General features: G+C 44.6%; 3 protein-coding genes across 3 annotated transcripts; 1 reads left to right on the plus strand and 2 right to left on the minus strand.

Annotated features, from left to right (window-relative positions):
- Nucleotides 1–8,948: 8,948 nt before the first annotated feature.
- On the minus strand, nucleotides 8,949–9,921 carry H2AC25 (H2A clustered histone 25). Its single transcript, XM_006146991.3, has one exon. It carries the CDS (start codon nucleotides 9,833–9,835, stop codon nucleotides 9,443–9,445), a length of 393 nt encoding a protein of 130 aa, XP_006147053.1. The 5' UTR covers nucleotides 9,836–9,921; the 3' UTR covers nucleotides 8,949–9,442.
- A 149-nt stretch (nucleotides 9,922–10,070) lies between these two features.
- LOC102473245 (histone H2B type 3-B) lies at nucleotides 10,071–10,647 on the plus strand. Its single transcript, XM_027771248.1, has one exon. It carries the CDS (start codon nucleotides 10,151–10,153, stop codon nucleotides 10,529–10,531), a length of 381 nt encoding a protein of 126 aa, XP_027627049.1. The 5' UTR covers nucleotides 10,071–10,150; the 3' UTR covers nucleotides 10,532–10,647.
- Nucleotides 10,648–15,435: 4,788 nt separating this feature from the next.
- On the minus strand, nucleotides 15,436–15,858 carry LOC102472816 (histone H2B type 3-B). Its single transcript, XM_006146989.3, has one exon. The coding sequence runs from the start codon at nucleotides 15,826–15,828 to the stop codon at nucleotides 15,448–15,450; it is 381 nt and encodes a 126-aa protein (XP_006147051.1). The 5' UTR covers nucleotides 15,829–15,858; the 3' UTR covers nucleotides 15,436–15,447.
- Between the last annotated feature and the right edge of the window lie 3,807 nt (nucleotides 15,859–19,665).

The raw sequence follows: 19,665 nt of genomic DNA on the forward strand, positions 1-19,665 counted from the left end.
GAGATTGAGTGAGTGACCTTAGGTCTGGAGAAAAAAAATATTTCTTCTGTGGCTGAAGCCTCTGCTGCCCTTAATTATACGTGGTGACTGCAGTTAATGGTGTATTATGTACTGTCCTATTTAGTTATGAGAGCAGGAGAGTTGTCAGTCAGGTAAGGAGTCATTTACATTGGCCTGGCCCCAAAAGGTGGAACATTTGGAAGTGGAGACTTGTAGATTATAGGTGATGTTGTACACTGTAAAGATGTGATTAAATGTAAATAAATAAATTAATTTTAAAAAGAAAAACAAAATTACAATAACAAAAGAAAAAGAAATTCTTCAGTTAGTAATTGGTTAAAGAAAAACACACGTCTCTCTTCCTGAAAGAAACAGCAAAAGCATGTCTGTGCTTTACTCAAAAAGGCTTACTGTGCATTACTGTGCATCATAAAAGCACTATGCCTGAGACAGATGTAGCTTTCACTCTCAACAGTCTGTTTAAGTTCACAGGCCTCTGTTAATGTTTGTAGGCTCGACTCTCCCAGGCCCCCTGGAAACAACTTTGGAATAGGAAAATCAGAATTCTGTCCTCAATACAGACGTGTTAGTCTCTGTCTAAGCAGAAGATAGTGAGCAAAACATGAGAGCCCCACATCCCCAGGACAAACACACTTGGGAAGGGATGGGAGGAAACCCCAGTTTTGCCAGGGGCTGGTGCTGGGACTGAGAGGTAGGGATATATATTTTTTAACCCTTAGTGCCCAGGGACAAAGGTATCCTATAACCCCTACTCCTCAGAAGGGGACTTGGGAACGACTCCACGCGGCAAAATGTCTTCACTTTCAGAAAGAATAAATAGCAGCCCTTACCTCTAGAGAACATACGATCTTGCAAGAAATCAGTGACACAACTGTAAAATCAGGAGCATGTTCGAGATTCTAAGCCCAGGAAAGAAAGGATCCAAGGGGACTCTGAGCACTGTGAAAGCACTGAGGTTAGCATCTGAAGACTAAGAGAGCAGAATTCGAAACCAAAGCAGTCAGGCCCAGAATTTTTGAACTGACCAATCAGGAAATGTCCCCGAGAGTAAATGAGGCAGCAAAGACTTTAGCGTTTTATTCAGTGCATCTCAACCATTGAATGCAGGAAGCTTGGGCCTACAAAACCACCACTCTCGCTGCTTCTGAGGAGCTGGGGAGAAGTCTCCAGGGACGGTTGCCTGAGATTTACATCCCTGGGTCCCCACACTCAGTCACTCCTGTACCCAGTACTCCTGCGTCCCAACACTCCTGAACCCTGCATCTCGCATCCTGGAATCCTCGCACCTGGCATCCCTGGCTACTGGCTTTCCTGCACCCCAGCACTCTCACGCTCCTATCTGTATCTCCTCACTCTAGTACCTCAACACTCCTGCAGAGGGGCACTCCTTGCCTCCAGGGCACTCCATAGCGCAGGTCCCTAAGACCAAGTCACAAGGAATAATGCCACAGTGGCACAAGGCCTGCTTTGCTAGGCTCTGTTGTTCTGGGTCTGCGTGCTTTCCCTGCCCAGAGCGTCTTAAAAGACACCTCTAGGGACCAGCAGTTAGTGTAACGGCTATGTCACTGAACTCCCACGTAGTCGACCACGGTTCGCGTCCCGGACCCTGTGGCTTAAAACTCACGCTGGGCACGTGTGTGTGCGTGCCCAAGATCCCGAGAGGAGAATGGAGGAGAAGGGATTGCGGTGTGGCCATCCCCCCTGGGGGTTGATTTCTCGCTTTCTATCTCTCTGTCTCTCTCTGTCTGTCTGGCGAGCGCACACGCCCTATAGCAAAAACCTCTCCAAAAAAATAATAATAATAAAATAAAATAAATAAATAAATAAAAGACACCTCTAATGTATGAATATATAAACCGGTAAGTCCAAAGACCCCCCCCAGTCCATGCCATGGCATCTTCAGTGAACTAGTTGGAAATGGCCACAGAGTGCCAAATGGCATCAAACCTAAATCTCGTTTTTACATTTCAGCAAAATAGCCCTATGTTTGATCTTTTGGTGGCCTCTTTGAAATTGCTCTGTGAGTCTCAGAGCCTGCAGGAGTGGGCGTGTGTGTGTGTGTGTGTGTGTGTGGGTGGTTGGGGGGTGGGGTCAGTGGGGAGGGTGTCATTTCTGGATTCCTAATCTTTTCTTGAAATATTCTCCCAGTCAAAATCCAAGTGTGCTGGTCTCACCCTTGTGGAAATGAATCTGGTGGGGCCTTAAACACTTACAGTGCTGAGTCAGGCAGGCAGTACCTAGTGGTAGGACACTACACACCATCCTCCCAATTTTTGACTCAATATTTTCTTCTTCCTTCCTTCCTTCCTTCCTTCCTCCCTCCCTGCCTCCCTCCCTGCCTCCCTCCCTCCCTCCCTCCTTCCTTCCTTCCTTCCTTCCTTCCTTCCTTTCTTTTTTGGAGAGGTTTTTCCTATAGGACACATTGCTTGCCAGAAAGACAGAGAGAGAGAGAGACAGAAAACGAGAAATCACTCCCCGGGAGGATGGCCACGCCACAATCCCTTCTTCTCCATTCTCCTCTCGGGCTCTTGGGCATGCACACGCGCACGCACACGCACATGCACACGCGTGTATGCCTGGCCACTGGGTCTGGGACTTGAACCGTGGTTTACTCTATGGGAGCCCAGTGACATAACCTTTACGCCAGTCGCTGGTCCCAAGAGGAGAAGGCATTGTGGAATGGCCATCTTCCTGGGGTGTGTTTTCTCACTTTCTCTCTTTCTCTTTCTCCCACTCCTTCTCCCTTTCCCCTTGCCTTTGGTAAGTACATGTACCCTATAGCAAATGAAAAGAAAGAGGCCAGTGAGCTGTCTCACAGAAGAGATTTGAGTGAGACTTTCACCTCTCATCCCATGTGAGGACACAGCAAAGATGCCATATTTGTAAGATAGAGCCCTCAGGACCAGCAGTTGGCATAATGGCTATGTCGCTGGACTCTCATGTAGTCGACCGCAGTTCGAGTCCCGGACCCGGTGGCTTAAACTCATGCTGGGCACTTATTTGTGCGTGCCCAAGATCCTGAGAGGAGAATAGAGAAGGGATTGCAGCTTGGCCATCCCCCTGGGGGGTGATTTCTCGCTTTCTGTCTGTCTCTCTCTGTCTTTCTGGCGAGCGCACACGCCCTATAGCAAAAAGCTCTCCAAAAAAAAAAAAAAAAAAGAGAGAGAGCCTTCACTAGACATCAAATTTGCCAATATCTTAAGTGTGAGCTTCTAGTCACCAGAAACTGTAAACAGTAAATTCTGTTGTCTATAAATTACCCAGTCTATGATACTTGGTTATAGTGGCCCGCATGGACTAAGATGGGCAGTTTTTGTCTATTTTACTTAGTAACCAGAGAGATACCAGGTGGGAGTGGGTGTGGGGGAATGGAAAACCTCCTGTGTGATTCTGATGCAGAGTGAAATCAAGCCACCTCTAATGGGTGAAACTATAAAGCAGGTGCAAATAAGTGTGGAGTTCTAGGAGAACATCTGCCATTAATGACATTTGGGACTCACTGATGCTGTAGCTTGATGACCATCATGAGAAATTAATAAGACTCAGGGTGGAGCCACCAGTGGGCAGTGGTGATGTCAGAGAGACTTCCCACCAGACCTGTATGGCCTTCAGCTCTTAACATCAGGAATTGGAGACTGTCTATCCACAACCCAAGTTCAGCTGGTCTTGTGACTTACCCATCAAATGGCATGAGAGACAGTGTGCTGTCCTGGTGGAGTCTCAGGAGTCCATGGGTCCACAGCTTACCTACTGCTGACTTATCAGACCCACCATCTGACAGCCTGACCCACTGGCCAGTTCCATCCGTGGCCATCCACTGACCACTCCTGACCTTCTAGCTGACCCTACAGCTGATCCTCCTCTGAACTGCTCCTCCCTAACTGATCTGCTGGTGGGCAGAGAATGTCCGTGAGCTCACATCAGCCTGTTCACCAGCCACCTGCTATCTAGAAAGCCCTGCTCCCACTGCAGGCCCACAGGCCCACCAGACGTTGTTTGGGTCTGATGTCTTATTTTCCAGGAGAGAACTGAAAGGATTGGGCCAGCAGGTGGCAAAGTGTGGAAAATAGCTGAGAATTCACTGGGTGATGGAGGCAGCCATGAGCCCAAGGCAATGCACTGTGATGGGCCACTGCCAGCTCCAATGTAATGAGGCCAGGAAACACCATGAATGTGACATCCCCAGTCACCTGTCCAGAAACAGCTGCACCTAGGCAGTGGGGTGTAGCTGACCTGGAAAGAGAAGAACATGGGTGGAGGCCAGGAGTATTTGCTGGCTGAGCCAGTATCCCACTTGATCACTGAGACCTGAAGCTTGTGAAAAACCAGAAACTCTGGGCAGGCCAGAAGCCAACTCTTATTGATGGGCCTGCTATGGGACAGGACAGTGTATACATGGGAACAACGACAAGTTCAGCACAACCCAAACTTGTTTTCCTATATCACTCCTCCACTCATTTTTTTTTTTTTAGATTATTTTTTGTCATAGGGTTTGTGCTCTCACCAGAGAGAGACAGAGAGAGGGAGTGAGAAATAACCCCTCAGTCCTCTGAACTGCTCCTCCCTAACTGATCTGCTGGTGGGCAGAGAATGTCCGTGAGCTCACATCAGCCTGTTCACCAGCCACCTGCTATCTAGAAAGCCCTGCTCCCACTGCAGGCCCACAGGCCCACCAGACGTTGTTTGGGTCTGATGTCTTATTTTCCAGGAGAGAACTGAAAGGATTGGGCCAGCAGGTGGCAAAGTGTGGAAAATAGCTGAGAATTCACTGGGTGATGGAGGCAGCCATGAGCCCAAGGCAATGCACTGTGATGGGCCACTGCCAGCTCCAATGTAATGAGGCCAGGAAACACCATGAATGTGACATCCCCAGTCACCTGTCCAGAAACAGCTGCACCTAGGCAGTGGGGTGTAGCTGACCTGGAAAGAGAAGAACATGGGTGGAGGCCAGGAGTATTTGCTGGCTGAGCCAGTATCCCACTTGATCACTGAGACCTGAAGCTTGTGAAAAACCAGAAACTCTGGGCAGGCCAGAAGCCAACTCTTATTGATGGGCCTGCTATGGGACAGGACAGTGTATACATGGGAACAACGACAAGTTCAGCACAACCCAAACTTGTTTTCCTATATCACTCCTCCACTCATTTTTTTTTTTTTAGATTATTTTTTGTCATAGGGTTTGTGCTCTCACCAGAGAGAGACAGAGAGAGGGAGTGAGAAATAACCCCTCAGGAGGGATGGCCATGCTAAAATCCCTTCTCCACCATTCTCTTGGGATCTGGTGCACACATGCTCATGTACCTGATATGTCTGAGACTGGAACCTTGGAGTTGACCACGTGGGATCCAGTGCCAAAGGGGTCACACAAACTGAGGCTAGGAGGGTGGTTTTTCTTTTCTTTTCTTTTTTTTTTCAGGAGATTCTTTTTCTTATTTTAAAACATCTCTCTAATCCCCCGCCTTCCTCCACCCCCTGATCCAGGCCCAGTCCTGGTAACCATTATTCTGCTCTCTGCTTCTGATTTCAACATTTGAAACTCCAGAGATGGAGGGTCAGGGGTTGGGTCTACTAGAGGTTCCATTAAAATACATCATGCAACATTTGTCTTTCTGTGCCTGACTTATTTCACTTAGCATAATGTCCTCCAGGTTCATCCACAAATGATAGGATTTTCTTCTTTTTAAAGGGTCGATCATCTATGTATCCACTATGTATATATAGCATATATTCTTTACCCTTTCATACACTGACAGGATGTGTTTCTATATATCAGCTATTGTGAATAACGCTGCAGTAAACACCAGAGTGCAGATATCCTTTAAACATATTAATTACATGTCCATTAGACATATACTCAGTAGTGGATTGCTGGATCATATGATAGTTCTATTTTTAATTTTTTGGAGATGGGATATTCTTGAATAAATTGGGGAACCTGTGGGAATTGACACAGCAGAGCAGAGAGAGACTCTATGAGGGAGCAGGAGCCAGGGGGACAGACCTATACCCAGGAGAGAAAGACCTGTGACACAGAGAAGCCAAGCTGAGAATTCTCAAAATTGTAAATGCTGTCTCTATGGATATTTCCAAAACTGGTTCAAGTCTCATTCTTCCACCAGGACCTCATATCTCTTTTTGTCAACCTTTCTTTTCTTTCTTTCTTCTTTTTCTTTCTAAAAATCTGCGGGAGGGCTTATGTTCTCACCAGAGAATGCAAGGGAGAAGGCACCGCCATGGAGTATGGTTATGATGCAATCCCTTCTCCATTTTGCCCTTTGGGAGTTTGGGCACACATGCACACATGCCTGGTGTGATTTTTCGTTTGTTTGATTTTTAAGAATTATTTATTTAATTTTACTATTATTTTTTTAAATATGCTAATAGGCACATGCTCTTACCAGAGAGAGAAGGAGAAATTTAGGAAGGAGTAAGTCACCAGATCTGGGACCCAAACTATGGTCAACCATGTAGGAGTCCAGTGCCTTAACAATCATGCCACCTGCTGGCCCCCTGGTTTGTTTTTGAAGTTGCTGAGTCTGGGACTCCAATTGCACAGTCAGCCATGTGGGATCCGGCTCCCTTAACCAACAGGCCATGAACTGACCCTTGTATCTCCTTTTCTCAGCATTCTCAATAAAACTCCAGCCCAGAGAGCTGTGTGGAGAGTGGTCAGTATACTCCTGCTGAAAAAGGGTGCGGGTAACGCAGTGGGCCAGGGAAAGGCCACAGTGCTCCCACAGAACATGGTAGATAGAGCCCAGCTGAGACTGCCTGCCACAGCTATGTCTGGAGCAATACACTGTGTGCCCAGAGTCACTTTCTTCCCACATGGTCTCCAAGGGCAGCAACAGCTCCACCTCAGTAGACCAGCAGCATTCTGGAAAGGAACAGAATGGATCTCTCTCTCCTCTCAGGTACCGGGTCTACATTGTCCACGGGCCCTTCTTTGACTTCAGGCTTGGTAGATCTCTTTTTCTTCTCCTTGTCCTACTAATTTTTATTATTATTTGGTACACATTCATTTAGGTTTGGACTTCTAAAAAATTGAAGTGAAATTCACATGAACCATTTTAAAATGAACAATTCAGGGGCACTTAGTACATTCACAGTGATGTGCAACCACCACTTCTAGTTCCAAAACATTCTCATCACCTAAGAAGGAAACCCTGTAGTGATTAAGCAGTCATCCCCTTTTCTTCTCTCCTCCAGCCCCTGATAGCCACTAAACTGCTTTCTATGGATTTGCCTATTCTGGACATGTCATGTATAAATACTATATGTGGCCTGTTGTATCTGGGCTTATTTCACTTAACATCACATTTTCAAAGTTCATCTCTGCAGCGTCAATCAGTGCTTTCTTTTTTCTTTTTTTTCTGAGAGGTTTTTGCTATAGGGCGCTTGCGCTCACTAGAAAGACAGAGAGAGACAGAGAGACAGAAAACGAGAAATCACCCCCTAGAGGGGATGGCCACGCCACAATCCCTTCTCCTCCATTCTCCTCTCGGGATCTTGGGCACACATGCACATGCACCCGGCGTGAGTTTTAAGCCACCGGGTCCAGGATGTGAACCTCGGGGTCGATTACGTGGGAGTCCAGCGACATAGCCATTATGCTAACTGCTGGTCCCTCCACCTCATTTCTGAACCTGATAGATGACCAGACGTTAAACCAAAGCCATCTCATTGAATTTTCAGTGATGATGGAAACATCCTACACATGTGCTAATATGGTAATCCCTGGCCAAATATGGCCAGTGTGAAACAACATTTTCATATTAAAGTTTAATTAACTGAAAAGTAAATAGCTCCTATGGTGTATTGTAATGCACTGAATCATTGAATAGCTCAGCCTTAGAGGTGACATGAAATGCTATTCCAAGTGGACTTCCCACCAAGCTGCTTCTCTTAACACCCCACTCAAGTAATTAAAAAAAAAAAAATCTGGAAACCTATGCTGATACATTAAATATCACTGAAGGATTTGAGGAGATAGAGTGAACAACATTATCTATAAGTACATACATAGAAATTTAAGCTAGAATTGAAGGTTCTCATTAGAAATATCATGAATAGATATATCCACGCGCTATGTATACTCTCTTGTTAAGTCCTGGGTGAAACGGTGCCCATTCATGTGTTGCACCAACTATAGACTTTTCTCAGATATTGTTTTTAGATCCACATGGTTAGAACAATTGCTTATTCATTTTTTATGTGAACACTGGGATATTTTCTATAGATAAGCAGATTTGTGATTAGCTCCAATCTTAGTAGAATATATAATATTTCTGAACTGTTTTACTAGCCCATATTTGTTATTTAAAACACAAAATATTGTTATAAAAATAAGAATAATGTTAACAGGAATAAGGGTTACACTGAGTTCTGATTTTCTGGTGGGAATTTTTTAATAAAGGAATTATCTTGTATCAAGTCACTGAATCCCTCCCCCATTAAGTAGATACTACTAGTAATCCCATTTTCTCAGTTGTTTTGCCAAGGTGCATCTATTTCCAACTCTACTTTATGACAATGTAGAGTATATGAAATTATCTTTGTTGAAAAATATATATAGTCTGGCTCTAACAATATTCATTTAAAATTTGCTAAATTCACAAACCTCCATTTTCCTCATCAACTTAAATGGATACGTTACATTGTTCTGATTTAAACAATTTAAGGAGATTGACTAATGCTTCAACAACTCAAATTCTTTTAAATATCTTATTCCCAATTGTCTCCTACAAACGTTTACACCTTTTAAGAGATAACGTGTTTTTTTTAGGTATTGAAAGCGCCTCTAGCAAATAAGCCTTTTCCAAGATGGTTAGAATTCTAAACAGGATAAATTAGATCCTCATTCCAGTATACCTCATTTTCGGTTAAACTTTACAATTGCAACATTCAAAGCACTCACACACATTTCGAACAGAGATCTCAAGATTTATTTTTCACAATGTCAAATTCATAAATTACACTTAATACTGGCTGTCTCGACCCGTTTGTCCCTGGGAGGAGAAAACACGTTCTGGGCTTAACATCCACACACAAACCCTTTCCGGAGTCAAAGGTAAGTAGTCGCTAGTAATCATGAGGACACCTTCACTGTGGGCGATATTAAACCCTCCTAGAGGTTTTGGAAGAGACTCAAGAGCAAGGGGTGATTACCAAACGGACGAGTTTCCCTTCCCGGGAACGGAACACTCCGTCCAGCCTGCCACCATACAATCAGTCCAATGGGCCCCCAGTTTCTCCCAGAGCCGGTCCCTACCGCTGATGCACATGTTCATGTGGATGACAGAACTCGGCCTCCGGCGGACAAATGGCTGCAAGTTCAGTGCGGCTCTCTTACTGAGACAATAGGTGGCTCTGAAAAGAGCCTTTGATGTCCGTAAAAGGGTCCCCCCAAGGGCGGCCGACCTCACTTGCCCTTGGCCTTGTGGTGGCTCTCCGTCTTCTTGGGAAGCAGCACAGCCTGGATATTAGGAAGGACGCCGCCCTGAGCGATGGTCACGCGGCCCAGCAGCTTGTTGAGCTCCTCGTCGTTGCGGATGGCCAGCTGCAGATGGCGAGGAATGATGCGCGTCTTCTTGTTGTCGCGCGCCGCGTTGCCCGCCAGCTCCAATATCTCGGCAGTCAGATATTCGAGTACAGCCGCCAGGTAGACAGGCGCGCCGGCGCCTACACGCTCGGAATAATTGCCCTTGCGGAGCAATCGGTGTACCCGGCCTACGGGAAACTGCAGCCCCGCGCGCGACGAGCGTGACTTGGCCTTGGCTCGCGCCTTGCCACCCTGCTTACCGCGCCCAGACATCTCCCAACACAGCACAGAGCCAAGAGCAAATCAAAGACCAAGGCTTGATGTAACGGGGGAGTGGGGCCCCATGAGTTCTTATATATTGTCAGGAGGTAGGCTAGTAGGCAGCATCCGATTGGATGAAAATGTTAACCAATCAGAAAAAGATTTATTTAGCATCTCTTAATTTGCATACGCCTTTCCCAGAGCAGATGAAGGCATCATTTCACCCAATCAGCAGTGACCAATTCCTGATCCTTCATTTGAATACAGGACGTATAAATACAGTTGCGGTGAGGGTAGTTCGCTTCATTCCGAGAGGCTTTCGCCATCATGCCTGACCCATCCAAGTCAGCTCCTGCTCCCAAGAAGGGCTCCAAGAAAGCGGTTACAAAGGCGCAGAAGAAGGATGGTAAGAAGCGCAAGCGCAGCCGTAAAGAGAGCTACTCCATCTACGTGTACAAGGTGCTGAAGCAGGTACACCCGGACACCGGCATCTCGTCCAAGGCCATGGGCATCATGAACTCGTTCGTCAACGACATCTTCGAACGCATCGCCAGCGAGGCCTCCCGCCTGGCGCACTACAACAAGCGCTCGACCATCACGTCCCGCGAGGTGCAGACGGCCGTGCGCCTGCTGCTGCCCGGGGAGCTGGCCAAGCACGCCGTGTCGGAGGGCACCAAGGCCGTCACCAAGTACACCAGCTCCAAGTGAGGCGCGCCGCAGGCGCCGCGAACCCAAAGGCTCTTTTCAGAGCCACCCACACGATCGAGAAAGAGTTTCGAACACGGCTAAAGGTTGCTACGTAAATACTCAATGTGCACTCGTTTCCCTGGTTACTGGCTGTCGTTGGGTCTGCGTGAGGACGGAGAGAAGGGCAAATGTGGTCGGAGGAGGCCAGGCGATAAAGCGCTGTAACGTTTGGTGGTGGTGAAGGACCCCGTGTCCGCCTCTGCCTCGGTAAAGAGCCGCTAAAACACCATGAGGCGGCGCAGGAGTTAGTTCCTAACGCCCTTGGTAGATAAATTGGTACATTCTTGGCCCCCGCGTCGTCTTCACCCGTGTGGTGTGTGGGTCATCCCTCCCTAGAAGACCTTGTGCCTACCTCCCCTTTGCCCATTGTATCTCCTCGTGGCCAGGGGTGCGCTAGACCACGAGGTTAGTGAGGCCCTGTGTTGTCGTGCTTCCCTGGCGGTGGCGCCTGGCTCTACATTTTAAGACTTTTCCACCCTTGCCGGACCAGACAGACATCTTTATCCCCAAGACATGAACGTTTGGGGAGTATACTTGTCTTGGCAGGATCCTACAGTGGAAAGGTGTTTGAAAGCTAAAGGAAAACAAGAGTGGTGACGACGCAGTGGCCTGTGCGTGGGAGCCGGATGTAGTAAGAGACCCCGCTTGCCAGTAGCTTTAATCTTTAAGGGGCGGGAGGGGGGGAGGGGGCAGGGCGCGGATAGGGGTTAATTCAAAAAGCGAATTTCCTTTTTCTGAGCGAATGTAATTTACTCCGCCTTCAGCTACATTTGAGGTTTTTGTTTCCTGTGAAGCATGAGTAACACAGAATTTTCAGCATTTATTTGGGAAGTGCCATTTTGATTCAGGGAAAAGCGCTTTGGAATGAAGAGTCTATTCTGGAAAGGACATCGCTTAACGTGTTTCACAGCTTGGCATTCATTATTTGTATGAAGAGGTTTTCTAATGACTTCTTTGAACTGTTGTGAGAATCAGAAGTACTGAATTTGTGTCGTCATGTCTGGCCAGGAATAAAAATTCAATAAAATTCAATAAAACAACAGCTTTTTAGATTTCTTTTTCCAAATAATCTATCCAAAGGGAATCAGTCGCATACCCCGGCTGGGGCGAGTGGGCTGGGTGGTCTCAGCGGGAAGGACATACACGATGGTTCTAGGCTTCAGTGTCAGTAACATTCCCCACATCCCTGGTGGGTCCACTATTTAAAAAATGTGAAAACTGTACATAAAGTTGGTATTGTAAGGCATTTTAAAATGTGATGTCAGTCTTTTAAAGGTATGTACCTATTGGAGCTTTGCACAGTGACAATATGGTAGCCAATGAGCTTTATCTGAGGTGTGATTATTACTAACTGAAAACTTTTCCTAAAGGTGTCTATTGGAAAATAGATTTGATGGACATAATTAACATTTATGATGAATTTCTTTAATAGATGTTATAGATAATCCTTTTTTCCTCTGAACTCATTTTCTTCTTTTTCTACCTCAGAATTGCATCCTGATGTAGCATATGTTTTATATGTTTAATAGTGTTTCAACTCTTGCTTTTCTCTACAAAAAAAGATGTAAATTGAAATTTAAACATGCTTCTAGGTAGCCAAAAGTCTTAGTGTTTAAAAAAGCATCTGGCTGTACACAATTATTCAAAACAGATATCAAAACCTAATTATGGGAACCAGCAGTTAGCGTAATGGCTATGTCACTGGACTCCCACGTAGTCAACCGCGGTTCGCGTCCTGGACCCGGTGGCTTAAAACTCATGCTGGGCGTGTGTGCGTGCGTGCCCAAGATCTCGAGAGGAGAATGGAGGAGAAGGGATTGCGGCGTGACCATCCCCCCTGGGGGGTGATTTCTCGCTTTCTGTCTCTATGTCTCTGTCTGTCTGGCGAGTGCACGCACCCTATAGAGAAAATCTCTAAAAACAACAACAAAACCTAATTATAAAATACAATTTCAGTAAAATATGGGTCTTTATGTTTTGAGAAAGATTTTTTTTGTATGGGGCATGTGCACTCACTGGAGAGACAGATGAGACAGAAAGCAAGAAATCACCCCCCAGGGGGGATGGCCATGCTGCAATTCCTTCTTCTCCATTCTCCTCTCAGGATTTTGGGCATGCTCACACATAGGGCCTGAGTTTTAAGGCTCTGGGTCTGGGATTCACACCGTGGTCAACTACATGGGAGTCCAGTGATGTAACCATTACACCATCTGCTGGCCCCCAAACCCAGGTCTTTTAATAACCTGTATGGTGGTACCTTCCTCTCTCCTTTACTTGCTTTGACCTCTGGACCCATAGACTTATGCCATGATAACCTGCAATTCCATTTTTTTTTTAATAATTGACATGATCTGAAAAATATTTACAAGAATAAACAGAAATGGAAATTTTGTCTTAGCTGTTATGCTGAATTTCTTGTCTTCTTAGTAATATTCCCAAATTTAGTAATTCATCATCAAAAGTAAGTGGGATTTGTCAAGAAAATCTCAAGAAATAAAGGATTTGTATCTAAAACTATCAAATCTAGTCCTTTCCACTCTGAAATAGGTGACTAAGCTTCCAACCTTCTACCAGGATAGATTGGAAGTCAATATCTTAAGTGAGCATTTGCAGCCATGTGAAATACACATACATGTGGTCCTCTACCTTAATAAGCTTATAACTTAGGTTTAATAAAAATGAAACTGGCCTCCAGCAGAGAAAGAAATGTGATGAATTGTATTAGCAGTAGTCAACAACATGGTTTAGGGCCAAAAATAAAAATCAAGATGCCAAATGAATATTTCATAATTTCCTGATATAATTCTATGAAAAAAAATTGAAGATAATACAAAACATTGATTAATTTCTCAGTCCTGACTCCTCTGGTATAAGATTGAAATAAAAATATGCTGCCTCTACTTGTAAGCCCCAGGTCTAGAGTGAACAGTATTTGTCCCTATTTCCTAGGACCAAATCTGTTAAGGGAAAGACAAAGGAATTAAACAGAGTATTTGCTATTGAGATTTTATAATCAAGAAAATTGAGAGAAAACGGATACAGAGCCTGTTTATATATTTTGAAAGAATTATTTATTTAATTTTATTATTATTATTGTTTTTCAATTTGACCAGAGAAGGAGAGAGAGAAACTGAGAAACCTAACCACCAGGTCCAAGACTCTAACCATGGTCGTCCATATGGGAGTCCAGTGCCTTAACCACTATGCCACTTGCCAGCCCCCTGTATTCTTACAACCAAAAAAGACAAATGTTAAGTTGAAGGAGAGGTAAAGTCTGTACATCAACTATATGGGAATATGCAGAGGCTAAGGAAACAGACTCACTAAACACATTGGATATACTCTCTAGGTTTAAAACAATGATGCCAAATTATTTTATTTATTTATATTTTTGGAGAGGTTTTTTGCTATAGGGCTTGTATGCTCACCAGAAAGAGAGAGACAGAGAGATAGAGAGCGAGAAATCACCCCCTAGGGAAGATGACCACACCGCAATCCCTTCTCCTCCATTCTCCTCTTGGGATCTTGGGCACGCATGCGCACGCATGCACATGCACCCGGCATGAGTTAAAGCCACTGGGTCCAGTACTCTAACTGCAGTTGGCTACATGGGAGTCCAGTGAGATTGCCATTATGCTAACTGTTGGTCCCAATGATGCCAAATTCTTAAACTAAGGTTCCAGAATGAACTGGAGGGAGTTTGCAGGCACAGTCTGAAATGCATGTAAGAGAATGCATTCATCCTCTCATCCATCTCAGCTAGAAATTTCAATTTAAATTTGCTAATCATTATGGCAAATTATAAATTGGCTAATTATACTTCTTTGGAGCAAACCAAAGAATTTGGAGAGGAAAAAAAAAAAAAAACTTGTCCCTTTATTCCAGTCACAAAAATGCATTTGCTGCATAGTAAGAGGTTAAATACTGACAATGAACAGCTGTTACCAGTGATGTGAATATGGACATCTTTCACCAGTGGGAACAGAGTTGCAAATCCAGATCCCAGGCTATATTTAGGCTCTTGGGGGGTGGGTTGCTCTGAGATGTTCTTCATGGTTGGGGAACCACTGGTATTGGATATTTTAGGACAGCCTGGAACCCAGTCAGGCCAGCATGCCCTAGTTGTTTAGTGTCATTGAGCAATCAAACTTACTTTGCTTATGACTTACTATATTAAAAACAGTACTACACTTGTTTAATTAAAAAGGATCTCTTTTGGTCTACAGGTTCCACATATATTCACACACACGGAATATCAATCTCTGGATTGGGATTTTAGCTTAGTGATGAGGATGGAGCCCAGGATTTGTGCACCCACTGTTTTGAAATGTATTGCAAAAGCTGCTTAAGTGCAATGCTGATGAAATATTTATTTTTGGTCAGAAGACTGTGGCAAAGGAGGGAGGGCAGGCACAAGGAAAAAGATGGCCCCAAGCGCCACAACAGAATTACATCAAGGACCTCACCAAGGACATCCTTCAGCCTCACCCACAAGGAGGCCCAAGAGATAAGGGAATAATGGCATAAGATCTTCCTGGTGACCTGTGCCCCTCTCTATGCAAGGTACATGCCACACGCTTACAGATCTCTGGATGAGGTCCAAGGTGCAATTGCCTAGATTGCCTCCGCTCTCAGCGGTGACCAAAACTAATCCAGGAAGTCTTTTTTTTTTTTTTTTTTTTTTTAGGAATTGTGGCATTATGAACAAGGGGCCTAGTTTTACCTCAGGACTTGCGACCCACCATTGCGCTGTCCATTTTTCTCAATACCCGAAAGAATCTCAGGTCACACACAACCAGAACAGGCAGCATGCTCCTTTTTGAGTTGGGAGGTGGCTCTGAAAAGAGCCTTTGGGTTTTCGGCGCCTGCGGCGCGCCTCACTTGGAGCTGGTGTACTTGGTGACGGCCTTGGTGCCCTCCGACACGGCGTGCTTGGCCAGCTCCCCGGGCAGCAGCAGGCGCACGGCCGTCTGCACCTCGCGGGACGTGATGGTCGAGCGCTTGTTGTAGTGCGCCAGGCGGGAGGCCTCGCTGGCGATGCGTTCGAAGATGTCGTTGACGAACGAGTTCATGATGCCCATGGCCTTGGACGAGATGCCGGTGTCCGGGTGTACCTGCTTCAGCACCTTGTACACGTAGATGGAGTAGCTCTCCTTGCGACCGCGCTTGCGTTTCTTGCCGTCTTTTTTTTGCGCTTTCGTGATGGCCTTCTTGGAGCCCTTCTTAGGGGCCGGAGCTGAACGCGAAGGATCTGGCATTGCGAACTGGCGAAAACTGAGAGATGAACCGTAATGCAGTGAGGGCAGGGTTATTTCTCATCTTTATATTCAAATGAAGGCTCCAAATCTCTAGTAACTGATTGGGCGGCCTGAAGCTGGTGGCCGCGACTGGGAAGAATTTATGTAAATAAGAGAGCCGGTTCTTCTTTCCTATTGGACCATAGGCCAACCAATCACGACAGCGTGTTCAAACCCTTTGTTTTAACCGGGAGGTCTTTGTGTCTCAGACGTTATCTATCAGGTCGTGGCTAAAAAGGAATCGGAAAGCTGTTATAATTCCTAATCTATAAATCTTCTCTAGCTATGAGACAAATACATTGGGGCGTTTCTTTTTGAGGCCAATAGCTAGGGACGCAGCCGATGCTTATTTAGCAAGAGGATGGTGAAAATGGCAGCTTCCAACCGTCTTAACCATTTATTTTTCATTATCCTCCCCCCGCCCCAAAGACCAAAGAGATACATTTCTTTCAGAATTTATGAGTGAATCCAAACGATTTGTTAGGAAACACAGAAGATAGTACTGAAAATATACTAAGCTACTTCCACTAGAAGTGTAGCAAGCAGATTTTTAACTGGAGAGAGGAATTGAATGGATTTCAAATGGAACACTAATCCTTCATATTATAATTAAAGGTGAGGAAATCCCTTTGACATGACAACCATAAGGCTAAGTATTTGGTATGGATGATCTTGTTTGCTAATATCTCTAAGATGTAGGTATTGTTCTAGAATTACCCATCAGAATATAGGCTTACAGTAGTCATCAGTCCCTGAGATGCCTCTCCTGTTATGGTAACTTCTGAGATAGAAACATAAGATAGAAACATAAGGCATTTTGTATTTGTAGTTTTCACTTATTTCAGCATCAACTGAGGAGCTCATTAGGAGGGCAGAATTTGGGGTCCATCCCTAAGATATTGAATCACAATCTGCATTTAAAAAAGATGAATGTGTTGGGGCCAGCAGATGGCATAGGGGTTAAGGTACTGGACTCCCACATAGTTGACTATTGTTCAAGTCCCAGACCTGGCAGGCTTGCTTTCTCACTTTCTCTCTCTCGCTTTCCCTGTGTATCTCTTTCTGGTCAAATTAAAATAATAATAAATTAAATAAATAATTCTAAAAAAAAAGATGAACATATATATTTTCATTCAAGAAGCTCTGGTCTGGAGGTCATTTATCTGCCATACCTTGGACAAATAATTCACTCTCTTCGTATCTCTATTTCCTCATCTTTAAAATGCGTGTACCAGTACCTACCTGATATGACTGATGCAAATTAATGTATGTGAAAGCAGCTTGCAAGGTGCCCAGCATATATTTAATTCTTGACTCCTGTTAGTCCCTCTCTTTGTGAGAACTGACTCACCCACCCACCAGCAGCTGGGGCTGCCTCAGCTGAGCTCCCTCTGTACTCTGGTCAGTCCCATCATCACATATATGTCACATTGTTGTGGGATGGCTTCTGCAATGATATCCAGGTTCTTGTTTCCGACAGAGAATTGAAGGAAATATCGCAGCCGATGCTTATTTAGCAAGAGGATGGTGAAAATGGCAGCTTCCAACCGTCTTAACCATTTATTTTTCATTATCCTCCCCCCGCCCCAAAGACCAAAGAGATACATTTCTTTCAGAATTTATGAGTGAATCCAAACGATTTGTTAGGAAACACAGAAGATAGTACTGAAAATATACTAAGCTACTTCCACTAGAAGTGTAGCAAGCAGATTTTTAACTGGAGAGAGGAATTGAATGGATTTCAAATGGAACACTAATCCTTCATATTATAATTAAAGGTGAGGAAATCCCTTTGACATGACAACCATAAGGCTAAGTATTTGGTATGGATGATCTTGTTTGCTAATATCTCTAAGATGTAGGTATTGTTCTAGAATTACCCATCAGAATATAGGCTTACAGTAGTCATCAGTCCCTGAGATGCCTCTCCTGTTATGGTAACTTCTGAGATAGAAACATAAGATAGAAACATAAGGCATTTTGTATTTGTAGTTTTCACTTATTTCAGCATCAACTGAGGAGCTCATTAGGAGGGCAGAATTTGGGGTCCATCCCTAAGATATTGAATCACAATCTGCATTTAAAAAAGATGAATGTGTTGGGGCCAGCAGATGGCATAGGGGTTAAGGTACTGGACTCCCACATAGTTGACTATTGTTCAAGTCCCAGACCTGGCAGGCTTGCTTTCTCACTTTCTCTCTCTCGCTTTCCCTGTGTATCTCTTTCTGGTCAAATTAAAATAATAATAAATTAAATAAATAATTCTAAAAAAAAAGATGAACATATATATTTTCATTCAAGAAGCTCTGGTCTGGAGGTCATTTATCTGCCATACCTTGGACAAATAATTCACTCTCTTCGTATCTCTATTTCCTCATCTTTAAAATGCGTGTACCAGTACCTACCTGATATGACTGATGCAAATTAATGTATGTGAAAGCAGCTTGCAAGGTGCCCAGCATATATTTAATTCTTGACTCCTGTTAGTCCCTCTCTTTGTGAGAACTGACTCACCCACCCACCAGCAGCTGGGGCTGCCTCAGCTGAGCTCCCTCTGTACTCTGGTCAGTCCCATCATCACATATATGTCACATTGTTGTGGGATGGCTTCTGCAATGATATCCAGGTTCTTGTTTCCGACAGAGAATTGAAGGAAATATGCCAATAGTGAAAGGAAAAGGTAGTTTATTAAGTAAAAGCAAAAGTACACTCTTGAGAGGTAGGAGTGGGTCTGAGTGGATAAAGAGTGGCTAAAACCCCCACGAGTTACATTCTGTAAGGGTTATAATTTTTCTTTTCTTTTCTTTCTTTCTTTTTTTTTTTTCCTTTTCCTTTTTTTTTTTTTTTTTTTTACAGTTTTTGCCACTCATGCACACACTGGAGAGATAGAGAGAGAACATGAGAGAGAAAGTGAGCAATCACCCCCACCGCCAGGGGGTATGGCCATGCCACAATTCCTTCTCCTTTATTCTTCTCCTGGGATTTTGGGCATGCGTGCACACTGGCCCAGGTTGAGTTTTCTTTTCTTTTCTTTTTTTTTTTTTTTTGAGAGGTTTTTGCTATAGGGTGCATGCGCTCGCCAGAGAGACAGAGAGACAGAGAGCGAGAAATCCCCCCCCCCAGGGGGAATGGCCATGCGGCAATCCCTTCTCCTCCATTCTCCTCTCGGGATCTTGAGCACACATGCACACGCGCCCGGAGTGAGTTTAAGCCACTGGGTCGGGGACGCGAACTGCGGTCGCCTATGTGGGAGTCCAGCGACATAGCCATTATGCTAACTGCTGGTCCCAAGGCCCAGGTTGAATTTTAAGCCACTGGATCTGGGACTTGACTGTGGTCAGCCTTGTGGGAGTCCAGTATTTCAACCACCATGCCATCTGCTGGCCCGAAGGTTTATCATTTTTAAAATCAAGGTCATGTTGACTGATCATTGCCTGGGCCCAGTGATTATTCTCATCTCACTGGCTCTGTCTAATGTGACTGGACCAACTGATTGATCTCATTGGCTCTATCAAATATGACTTAATTAGCTAGACAACCCTCAAATACACACTGCAAATCTCCTGCCTATATTCCCTTGGGTGGGGAATTTTCTGCCTTGATCTTTTTTAATTAATTAATTTACAGTCATCCACTGTACATCAATATAGTAAACAAAATGAGAGTTCCCATCCAGTGTACATTGTATAATGAATGGCTCAATCAAGGATATAACCATACATGTTATCATCAACAGATAATTTTCTAGGTCTTGTTTCTTACATAATTTGTCCCCCCACCCCCCGCCCGGTGATTCCC

Source organism: Tupaia chinensis, unplaced genomic scaffold (genome assembly GCF_000334495.1).
Source record: "Tupaia chinensis unplaced genomic scaffold, TupChi_1.0 Scaffold000197_1, whole genome shotgun sequence".
Taxonomy (NCBI): domain Eukaryota; kingdom Metazoa; phylum Chordata; class Mammalia; order Scandentia; family Tupaiidae; genus Tupaia; species Tupaia belangeri.